The sequence below is a fragment of the Pinus tabuliformis genome, chromosome X, assembly GCF_031772625.1.
Source record: "Pinus tabuliformis cultivar Carrire ecotype Pingquan chromosome X, CPIR1, whole genome shotgun sequence".
Classification (NCBI taxonomy): Eukaryota; Viridiplantae; Streptophyta; class Pinopsida; order Pinales; family Pinaceae; genus Pinus; species Pinus tabuliformis.
Window position 1 is genome coordinate 79486266 of NC_142308.1, and position 12384 is coordinate 79498649.

At 39.3% G+C, this 12384-nt stretch overlaps 1 protein-coding gene across 2 annotated transcripts in view; it reads right to left on the reverse strand.

The window, feature by feature from the left end:
• Nucleotides 1-7478: 7478 nt before the first annotated feature.
• The window catches only part of LOC149138462 (uncharacterized), a 137037-nt gene continuing 132131 nt past the window's right edge, over nucleotides 7479-12384 (reverse strand). For both annotated transcript variants that reach the window (XM_089447759.1, XM_089447760.1), the window contains exon 4: nucleotides 7479-7863. In XM_089447759.1, the coding sequence (XP_089303885.1) occupies nucleotides 7729-7863 (135 nt within the window). In that variant the 3' untranslated portion in view covers nucleotides 7479-7728. The remainder of the gene's footprint in view (nucleotides 7864-12384) is intronic.

The following is a 12384-nucleotide window of genomic DNA, read 5'->3' on the forward strand; positions in this document are numbered from 1 at the left end:
GATGTGCTAGATGACTTTTCCCTTTTCTCATAAGTACCATTTATGCTTCTAATGAGGTTACCAAGAGCTATATCCTTCCATAGGTGACTGTCATAGACTTCTATCTTTCATGTTTCTCTATGATTATTTCACGAGCTCTTGCTTTCAATGCTTCTATGATGCCACGATGCATCCATCATGCTTTCTTAGTGACTCATGATAGCCATATCTTACAATGGAAAAACTTGAAACAAAAACTTGAAAAGAACTAGGTGAGGAAGACTATCAGTCATAGTAGAGCTCCTTTACTTCCTCTTTCTTGGATTTCTTCCTTTCAGCTTCCTCCGCTTCTTTGGTGATATGGGCTTCTTCTCTACTTCTTTTGTTATTGTCCTTCTTGAGCTTTAGGACAATCTCTCTTGTAATGCCCATATTCTTGACATCCTTAGCATTGAATCGTAGCCATGTTTTTCTTCTTTTTCTAAGGACCAAACTTTCATTTTCTCTTTGCCATAGCAGCATATGCTTGATTTTGCTCACTTAATCCTACATTAGTTTTTGCCTTCACCCTAGTTTCTTCAATCTTGAATGGTGACCATAGATCCTAGAATTGAGTAGCTTCTTTTTTCCCATAAATGCTTGAAGTAAAGTTACCCCACTCCTCTGGTAGTGCATTTAGTACTACAGTGATCATCTCCTTGTCAAACATTATTTCTCCCAAATCTTGAAGTTGATCCCTTATTTCAGAAATCCTCATAAAGTATGAGGTTATTCCTTCTTTTTTTGATATCCTTAGCTTGTAGAGTTCTTGCCTGTTAAAATTGGCAACTAGGGCCAAACTCCATGTGGGTCATCTTATTAATGGAAGCTGATATTTTTCGTGGATCCCTCTCATCGAGAGGTGTAGGATTGATCTAAAGATCATCCGATTTCGATAAGTATTCATGGAGATATGAATTTATTTGTGTTATGGGACAATTCGTCAAGGTCGGCCAGCAACCAAATAAACCCCACTTGTGCTCAACGTTTTAGTATAAATAGGGGTGGCCTTCAAGTCATTTCAACACACTTGGGATCTCTTCCTCTCTACTTGTCTTTGGGTTTTAGTAGGAGGAGAGATCCTAAGGGATAATGTTGCCCTAATCCAAAATGCAGAAGCCGGAACTGCCAGGAATAGCCAGAATTGCTGGAGCTGTCGAAACTGCCCGGAAAGCTGACGTAGAGGGCAGAAGCCAAAACTGCCGGGAAAAGCTGGAACTGTCGAGAACTGCTGGGAATAGCCGGAATTGTCGGAACTGCCGGAACTATTAGCAATAGCCGGAATTGCCAGAACTATCGGAACTGTCGGGAATGGCCGGAACTGCCAGGAACAGCGAGAACTGTCGGAACAGCCAAGAAAGCTGATGCAGAGGGTGGAAGCCGGAACTGCTAGGAACTGTCGGAACTGCCGAGAAAATCTGGAACTACCGGGAATAGCCGGAATTTCCGGAACTGCTTGGAACTGTTAGGAACAGCCAAAATTGTCGAAACTGCCGGAACAGCCAGAGCATCTGTCTCCAAAGGAGAACAGCATGCAAGGGACAACTAACTAACATTGGGACAGTTGTGTGGTACTTAGTAGCAAATACACCAAGCACGCGATGTTACAGCTAGCATGCAAAGGACAACAAGCAAGCAAGATGCAACCAGCACATAGGTCAGTATGGCAACATGGTGCAGCAATGGCACATAATGCAATATAGTGATGGGTACAGTCATGATTAATGAAGCGTGATGAGATGCAGCATAGTGATGATGGGTGCACCATGGTGCACCACGGTGAGCTGCAGCACAACGATAGGTGAAGGAGTCACCTTGGAGAATCAGTTGAAGCAACATGTCTTCAACTAATCTCATGTATCATCTTCTTAGAGATGATCTATGCTCTTATCTAGATAAGTCAAAGTGTTGACTTCTGTTGTAAACATACTATCTCTCTCACTGTGTTGAACTATTGAAGAACATATAAGAAGAATTGATCAAGGGTTTCCCCACATTGGGGTTTGTCCCTGGCTAGCGCCACATCTTGTGTCCTCTTGTCTTGGCTTGTCTTGTGCAATTTAGGTTTATGTTTTATCTGTAGTTTACTTTAATGCTGATGTGACTGCTAATCTGGAAAAGATATTGAGCTAACTGTGAAAATTGAAATAAATTTCTCTAAGCATAGGACATACCTAAAATTGGCATTGCCTTAATGAGATATCTTCTCCTATAATGCTTACGTTAAACAACTCTACCATTTTGTCATATATTTCTTTTGAAGTTTCGAGTTTAGATACATATGGGATGAGGGGATCCTTGATGGATTCTATGAGAATTCTTTGAGCCCTTACTTACCCTTTCATAAAATTTTCAAGTGGTTGAGCATCTTCTTTAGATGGTCTGGTGATTGAGCCTTTGACATGTTCCATGACCTCATTTTCAATGAGAATCAGATTTGTCCTCTTCTTCCATGTAAGAAAGTTTGAAGCCCCAACCAATTTGTTGCTTTCCTTGCAAAAGGACATTATGACATATTCAAATGCAAACATAAATATACTTACTTGTGAAGATGCTTGTTCCTCTTGCTGCCTCATTGAATTTGATAATGATATAGATAATAGAGAACTTCTCCTTTATGAAGATAGTTCTCTTCAAGAGTGATCCTTGACTCCATAAAGAGAGAGATCACTTTAGATCCTTTGATGGTGATGTCCTTGTTGATGATCATCAATGATAACTTCTTGATGATGTCTTAAAGCTTCTTGGATGATCTTCTTTAATGGTAAGGTCCTTGCTTCAACCAAAAAGGGAGATTGCCTTAGAACTTTTTGAAGATGATGACAACGTCCTTGATCTTGCTTATCTTGGATGAATAATCTTCAAGATACTTTGATTTGTAGGTCTCTTCAACTTGAGTAGGGTCTTTGTGGCCTTTTGAAAATCCCAAGACTTCTTCTAGTGTAGGCTTCTTCTTTGATCTAGGGTTTTGACACTTCTTTGTAGACCTTGACTTTGCTTTGATGTCCTTCAAGATTTGATCCTTGAGTGCTTGTGTGTCCCTTGATGAGATGCCCTTTCCTTAATTTGTCACCTTAGCTCTCATACCATGTTGAGATATCTAGGGCATTACGATTAGGTGATTTCTCTGATAATGATAACTAATTGTGAATGCTTTTTACTTCTTTAGATTAGGTTATTAGATTATTACGGTGTTCATTTTCATCAAACTACTACCAAATCATAAACAATAAGTAGACAAGAAACACATAATGTAGGCAATGAGCCAGGGCCAAAACCTCTCCAACTTGAGAGGAAAACCCAAACAAATTCTTCTTCTTATAGAAACTTCAAGTAACGAATTCCAAGACCAAGACCCTTGACCTATTAACCTCTCCAAGACCAAGTCACAAGGCTTCTTAGTTTAACTTCTTCTTCCTTGAGTCAAAGATGGTCAAATTGTTTTCTTCTCCTTTTGTCTCAATTATCCTTCGGAATTTGGCTTCTTATCTCAAACCTGCAATCATTGGCCTCTTCAAAAACCCTCGTTGCAGCATGTGTGAGAGATTGACTCCTTGATTCCCTTCGCTTAGATGAAGACTCCTTTCTTCTACAATTCAGCTTGAGAACTAACTTATTTTTCTCCTTGATTCAGCCTCTTGGACAACAGTGATAACTTCAGCTTGTTCTACAACAGGTGGCACTTCCCTTTATTCGCACGTGTCGAGGTATTAGCCCAAAACAAACCCAGAATACTTTGGCTTTCTATTCTCCTTACTTCTCTATATGAGAGGCTTCTTTTTCTCCCTTCTTCGCACTTCTTTCTCTATTTCAGATGCTTGAGAATGTGTCCTTTAAGTGAGGTTGAGCACCTCTATATATAGTGGCCTATCCATGTAAATTGGGTTGACTTTACCTTGTGACTAGGTCAACATGCCTTTCTAGAACCATCTTCTTCTCCTTTTGAAGGACGACTTGGAGGAGTGCTTGTGACAAGGTCTTTGAGGGTTAATGACAAAAACAATTTCTATTTTTACAATATGTAACTTGCCCAAAATGGGTCTTCAATCCTAGACATTAACTCACTAGAATTTATGACCAAACCTAATAGCTCACAATGGGAGCTTCATCTATAAAATGAAATTCCTTGAGCATGAAACCCATGACTCAAGCATCACAAAATAATTTTATTTTTCTTCTTTACATCAATTACATAAAATCATGATTACAGATGTCATTATGAAGACCAAACCTAATTACATATTTCAACAAGAGTAAATTTGTTATGTCTTCAAAATGGATCTACAAGATAAAACATGTTGGTGGAAGTATTGAAAAATACAAGGCTAGATTCGTGGCTCGCAGATTCTCCCAAAAAGAGGGAGAGGATTATGAAGACACATTTGCTCCCATTGCCAAGTATGCATCTATTAGATCTGTTATTACTCTTGCATCTATTGCAGGTTGTAAGTTCATTGAAATGGATGTCAAAACAACTTTTTTAAATGGGGTCATTGAAGAAGAAGTCTACATTGAACAACCTCAACGTTTTGAGGTCCACGATAGAGAAACACGTGTTTGCAAATTGAAGGTGTTTCATGGCATGAAGCAAACCCCTCATGCATGATACTCTCGTATTGATGGTTATATGTTGAGTCTGGGCTTCAAGAAGAGCGATGTTGATTTGAATCTATATTTCAAGGTTGTTGATGGTGAACCCCTGATATTGTTATTGTATGTAGACGATTTGTTTCTGACAAGAGCTGAAGTATTGATTGTTCAGTGCAAGAGGGAGTTGATTTCCAAATTTGAGATGAAAGATCTTGGCCTCACGCATTACTATTTGGGATTGGAAATTTGGCAAAAACCTGATGGGATCTTTATGGTCCAGGCAAGTACATCGTTTCGATTCTTCAAATATTTGGCATGATGGTGTGCAAGTCGATGGACACTCCTATGGTAACAAACTTGAAGAAGATTTGGGACAGTGACTCAAAGTTGTTTGATCCCACTATGTATCGCAACTTGATTGGTTCATTGAACTATCTTGTGAATACCAGGCCTGATATTTGTTATGCAGTTAAGACATTGAGTAAATTTTTGGTGGAGCCTCGTCATGTACACTAGGTTGCAGTAAAACACATATTGGGGTACTTGCGAGGTACCACTAAGTATGCTTTGATGTATGCTTCTAATGGTGAATGGAAACTATATGGTTTCACTGATGTTGATTGGGTTGGTAGCTCTAGTGGCCGAAAGAGCGCCTCTGGATATAGTTTTAGCCTAAGCTTCACTATGATTTCATGGTAGCAGAAAAAAAACCTCTATTGCTCTGAGTACAACTAAAGTTGAATACATTGTTGCTAATGTTGCTTGCTGTGAGGCTATATGGTTTCGAAAATTGTTCTCTGACTTGTTTGATCAAATGTTAGAGCCAACTATTATCTATTGTGATAATCAAAGTTGTGTGAAGCTATCTGAGAACTCGGTGTTCCATGACAGATCAAAGCATATTGAAATCAAGTATCACTACATCCAGAATATTGTCCAAAGAGGAGTTGTGAGGCTCGAATATGTTCCTACTGATGAACATGTTGATGTCTTAATGAAACCGATTACCCGGATGAAGTTTGGGGTGTTTTAGAGAACAAATTGGAGTTGTTAAGAACCCCTCTCTAAGTGAGAGGGAGCACTGATTACATAGCATCATGGTTAGACCATCTCCTGTAGGCTATGTGCCGTGAGACATTATGGTCCAGCAGATGGATTCCTCTCATAGGCAGTGTGCTGAGAGACATTGTTGTCTGGGAGATGCATCAATGATTCCTCCTGTAGGTTGTGTCATGAGACATTGTTGTCTGGGAGATGTATTGATGATTCCTCTTGTAGGTTGTGTGTCGTAAGACATTTTTGTCCGAGGGATGTATTGATGATTCGTCCTGTAGGCTATGTGCCGAGAGACATTGTTGTCTGGGAGATGTATTGATGATTCCTCCTGTAGGTTGTGTGACGTGAGACCTTGTGGTCCGGGAGATGCTTTGTTGGTTCCTCCCTTAGGTTGTGTGCCATGAGACCTCGTGGTCAGGGAGATGCTTTGAGATGGATGCTATGTATATTTCCTTATGATTAGTTTGAGAGAGAAATGTGGATTGTGTTCTCTTCCTAAGGTTGTGGGCCATGAGAGCTATGGATTGGTCAAGAAGATTGATCTTGAGAGAGAATGAAAAATTACCTCCCTAGCTACAAGGGAATGTTGAAAAATAATGTAGCTATGGTTGGCATTTTTCACTACAAACATAAGGAAGATATTAATTTTTTGGTATCCTACAAGTCGGCTCAACTAAGCCCTACAAGTCTGCTCCAAGAAGGTCTTCATGTCAGCCTACTAGGGCTAATTAGCCCTCACATGACGACTATATATATGAGCTCATCAACTCTCATTTCAACCAACCAATCATCAAGCAATTTGATCTGCAATTACAGGAAGAAGACACCACACGTGTGAAGAAGAGGATAGGGTTTATGTGATCTGCGTTGACCTTACTTTTGGATCTGAAGTTGACCAAAATTTGTATTGGGCAATTTTCACTTCTGTTTGGGCTATTATTTCATGTCACCTTGAAGGCCGAAAAATTCAGACTTGGATACACTCGTTGACTGTGGTTGTTGCTCCTTGACCGAAGTTTCTTGACTAATTCTTGAGGCCGATCTTCTGTGATATCTCTGTGGTAACTACAGCTCTATTTTCGGCCTCTCATAACAGTGGTTACAGGCCTTAACTTCGGCTTTCTTAAGCAGTCTATTACAGGGAATTTGGAGCTGATCTCTCTCATTACATTGACAGATTATGACTGGTATTTCTCATTGAAGAATAGTTTGGATTTGTTGGAACATTTTGATGTAACTTTGTTGGGCAGAATCTCTCTCTCATAAAGAATTTTAGGTTTTCCCCTTGTGGGTTTTGCCTGGCTGTGAGCCTAATCTTGGTGTCTCTTGTCTCTTGCTTATTGTCTATTGTTCATTGTCTACTGTGATTTCTATTTACTGCTCTTGTTGAAGAATTATTGGTTGAAGTTTTTCATGTATGACTACTTGTTGACTAAAGTATAAAGAAGGAACAATTTGCACCAATAGAAGTAGTTATCAATTGTGAAAAACTATTGTAGTCATTGCAACACTAGAATTTCAACAAGCATCAGATGAAATATACAGCATTCATAGTTTCAAGATAAACTGTTAATGCTCCCCAATGAATGTTACAGGTTCTGAAGCAATGACATTAGCAACTTTCTTCCTATAGTAATTATGAGGCATCTAGCTTGAATCTACTTTTCTTTTACAAGTACTGCTGTTTTAATTCTCTGCAAAGACATGCCCTCCTAAAGATGTAACCTCCAAATCCCATAGACCATTTGGCCTATGAAATCTGTTGTATTCTCTTCTACTCTTCTTTGGCAAGAAGATAACAAATCACAACAATGCAATCTAAACTGTGTAGAAAGATATACCAAATACTCGTGAGCTGGCTTTCCATTCTTTGTTGATGACAAGAAGGAAACATATGATTACAATATACCAAATACTCGTTAGCTGACTTTCCTTCTTTGTTGCTGACAAGAAGCAGACTTTATGATTACAAAAGCTATAAAATTTCATGTAACCATTGGTATCCAAGATCACTGGATAAAGAATTACACATTTTATTGAAGGCTGGGAAGTATCCATTAGTAGTTAAGTTGCAGGCTGTGCACCATTCCATGGATCCTCGTTTGTTTTTCCGTTTATCTTTATGTATGCAATTGCTGACCAAACTCCCCTAAGAATTAAAATTGCAACAAAAACTATACTTCCAAGAGTGCACACCACCTGGGAACAAAGCGCAAGTTAGAATAGCAAATAAAGTGAACAGCCAAAAGAACTTCAATACGTATTAAAGTTTTCTTTCTTGTTTATGACAGCAATATTTTCCGTTGAAGATAACAAATTTTCTTAGGTACTGACTCAACAATTCTTAAATGACAAGGCCATAAGAATCTATAGCATTGGTATTATATCATTCCAAATGTAGGAATTAGAACTGCTCGATTAAGTTCTAGTGGACTCAACCTACAGAACCATTAGAAATTTCAAATAATGCATCCAATTAGGCCGGAAACCTCCACATATTTAACGTATTAATGTAACAGTTCAGGGAGAACGGGCAAACAAACTTCATTTTAAGAAATAATTTTTTTAATATTTAATCAAAATACATCCTTAAGCAAATTAACAATATCACTTTTCCTTTTTCCAAGGTTCTTTCCGAGAGGAGGTACACGCTGACTTCTAGTTATTGTAATGGTTGAAATTTATTGGGACACATTAATAAGTTTTTTGGCAATGCTAGAAGTTAGAATAACATTGGACACGATTCCTCAGATAATCCTTGCAGAGCACAGCAACTAGTTCACCCATGAACAGATAGTGCACTAGATCACATTGTACATCACATACTGAGTGTATTAAAAAGGCTAAAAGGGCGAGGAACTTAGATAAAGACAAGTCCAGTTGCATAACACACATGGGCCTTAAGGTAAGAGAGCTAAAACTAGCACTCAAAAAACCATGGATTTCATATATAGATACCGATTAACTTTATATGCAAAGATAGAAAAGAATCTTAGAAAATTTCAGAAGGTATTCCTAGACAGCTTTGCATGGAATGTATGTAAGAAAGCAAAGACTTAAATAAAGCAATACCAGGAAACAATAAAATGTCAATGGAGCAAAAGACTCCTCAAATTCTTTAATCAGCTAAATAAGATGATTTTTGTACAAGGAGTTGAACAGACGCAAATTAAGTACAAAGTGCCTTGCAAATTGATTTGAACAAGTTAGGGTTCATAGAGGATTCGTCAACACATCACAACCACACAAGCAATCTTTCATTGAATCATTAGTTCTTACAAGGTGAAAATAAAACACCAAGATATGTTTGGAAAACAAACCGACCCCTCCAAAATACCATGAAAGAACTAAGTTGATAAATTAGGTGTACTTTTAAGATATTAGATGGAATCATGGAACGCATGGTTGTGCTTAGTGGATTAAGAAGTAAGTTTAATGTAACAAGAAGGCAGAGACCTGGTTTAACAACATTTAAAGGCCAAGGGGAACTTATGGGATATGTTATTGTGATTGTTTTAGTAGAAATATGACTACTAGTTAGTTAAGTATACATGATAAGTTAGGGAAGACTGAAAACAATTGCATAGCACTTCCCGCTTCTTTAAAACATCCTGAGTTAGGGAAGGATTCCAGCATCCGTAGTCTGAATTGTCCTCGGAAAACCTATAGCATAAATCTAATGTCCTTAACAGATATAAATGATTAATACAGAATATCTTCATGTTCCACTGTTGAATTTTCATCAGGATTATACATCCCTGCCAACCTGCCTTGGTACTTATTTTGACTTTTAGCATATACAAACAATACATGAAATGGAATGGATCTAATGTTGCATTCCACTCGACAGATACTCAAGTCTGGTCAGACCTCCCCACGTGCATTGGTCACTTCTGGAGGTGGAATGCACTCATCTCCCATAATGCTATCACCCTGCACAAGAGGATAATTTATTGGCACCTGCAAGTAGAATTACAGCGAGATTGATGGTCAGGCATGGAAAGGTTCACTCCATTCCAGCTGGTACAACTTCAGGTAGTGACTTGGGTTTCTTTTATGCATCTTCCAGTTTTAAATTTTTTTCTTCACAATATTTCTGGCTCTTCGGTGACTCGTGAGTGGGTCAGCCCCCTTTGTTGTTTCTTTTTCTCTCTCGTGCAGGCCTTGCAGGTTCAATCTCTTCCTCTTATTTCTCTCTTCTGTCGAACGTGGTTTTGCTGTGCCCATCTCCTTGGGCTTTTTATACAACTTGGGCCTTAGAGGAGTCCCAGCTTTGACTTCTCTTCTTAGGCCCGCCCTATTCTGCTTCTCCCTTAGGATTTTCATCGATTTGTCACCATCCTCTCACCATTTTCAGTATTCAATTGCTTCCACTCTCTTTAGGGCCACCCTGTTCGGCCTCTCTGTTGGGCACTCCGCCTATCTGTCACCATCCTCCCGTTGATTCCAGTATAAAATTTCTCCCTAACTCAAGCCAGCTGTGGTCAAAAAGTGACTGGGATAATATGCCCTGTCAATGGGCTCGAAACCACAGAGGCACAACCTACTACCGGGAGTAGGGTGGCTCTCGAGCCCAGCAGTGAGTGGATAGCTCAATTGCTCAATACTTAGAGCACACCTCTCAACAGATCCAAGACGAGATAGTGGAAGCAGAGAGAGAATTTGGCTAATGAGCGTCACTGTTTGACTGACTTGAAAGTGTTGGCTGCAGTGGCTGACTGTGTTCCTGACACGTGTCACTGTTGAAATTCTAGTGATGCAATGACTAGAATAGTTTTTTCACAATTGATAACTACTTCTATTGATGCAATCAGTTCTCTTTATACTTTAATCAACAAGTAGCTATACATGAAAAACTTTGACCATTAATTCTTCAACAAGAGCAGTAAATAGAGATCACACTTGATAATGAACAGTAAGCAATAAACAAGAGACAAGGGAAACCAAGATTAGGCTCACAGCCAGGGAAAAACCCACAAGGGGAAAACCCAAAAATTCCTTCCTTATGAGAGAGAGATTTTGTCCATCAGAAGTACATCAAAGTGTTCCAACAAACCAAATCAGTCTTCAATGAGCAACATCAATCAAAAATTAACTTCAATGTCACTGTACTAAACTCCTCACCAAGGCCAAAAATTGGGCCTGAGTTCACTGTTATAGGAGGCTGAAAATATCGCTGTAGTCACCACAGAAAATGCCAACAAACTGTTCAAGAAACTCAGCCCAAAATTACAGTCAAAGCCCTTGGTCAACTTCAGGTCAATGTCACATCAAAAGAGCAAAATTCCAATCAGGTTCTTTTGTAGTTTTTAGCCTAAAAAATGAACAGAACAGGTTCCAAATAGATGCCGAAATATCCCAAGTCAAGAGTAGTCAACAAGCCTTGAACAAAAGAGTCAATGCAGCTGAAATGAAGCCCTTATCTGACCTTCACACGTGTGGATAAACTCTGAGATGGCAGGCCAAATTTGATGATTCGATGATGAAGAAATGGGAGCCAACGAGCATTTATATATAGGCGTCTTATGTGGGCTAATTAGCCCTAATGGGGCCGACATGTAGGACTTCTTGGAGCCAAATTGCAGGGCTAGATGGGTCGACTTGTAGATGACGCATTAATTTCTTCTTTATGTTTTTGCAATGAAAAATGCCGACCATAGCTACACTATTTTTCAACACTCCCTCTTAGCTAGGGAGGCAGTTTTTCATTCTCTCTCAAGATCAATCTTCCTGACCAATTCATAGGTCTCACGGCCCACAGCCTAAGGAAGAGAACACAATCCATGTTACTCTCTCTCAAACTCAACATAAGGAAAGATACATAGCATCCATCTCAAAGCATTTCCCCGACCACGAGATCTCATGGCACACAGCGTAAGGCAGGAAAGAACAAAGCATCTCCCGGACCACAAGGTCTTACGACACACAACCTACAAGAGGAATCATCAATACATCTCCCGGACAACGATGTCTCACCGCACATAGCCTACAGGAGGAATAGGTCTCCCGAACCACAAGGTCTCATGGCACACAGCCTACAGGAGGAATCATCAATACATCTCCTGAACAACAATGTCTCACAACATAGCCTATGGGAGGAATCCATCTCCCGGACCACAATGTCTCATGGCACACAGCCTACAGGAGATGGTCTAACCATAATTCTATGTAATAAGTGCTCCCTCTCACTCAAATAGGGGTTCTTAACAACTCCAAGTTGTTCTCTGAAATAGCCAAACTTCATTTGGGACAACTTTGTCAATACATCAGCAACCTACTCATCAGTAGGAACATATTCGATCTTCACAACTCCTCTTTGGGCAATATTTTGGATGTGGTGATATTTGATTTCAATATGCTTTGATCTGTAATGGAACACCATATTCTCAGATAGCTTCACACAATTTTGGTTATCACAAAAGATATTAGTCGGTTCTAACATTTGATCAAATAAATCAGAGAACAATTTTCGAAACCATATAGGCTCGTAGTAAGCAGGATTAGCAACACTGTATTTAGCTTCAGTTGTACTCAGAGCAATAGAGGTTTGTTTCCTACTAGACCATGAAACCATAGCGAAGCTCAAGCTAAAACAATATCCAGAGGTGCTCTTTCTATCATTAGAGCTACCAGCCCAATCAACATCAATGAAACCATACAATTGCCATTCACCATTAGAAGCATACATTAGACCATACTCAATGGTACCTCACAAGTACC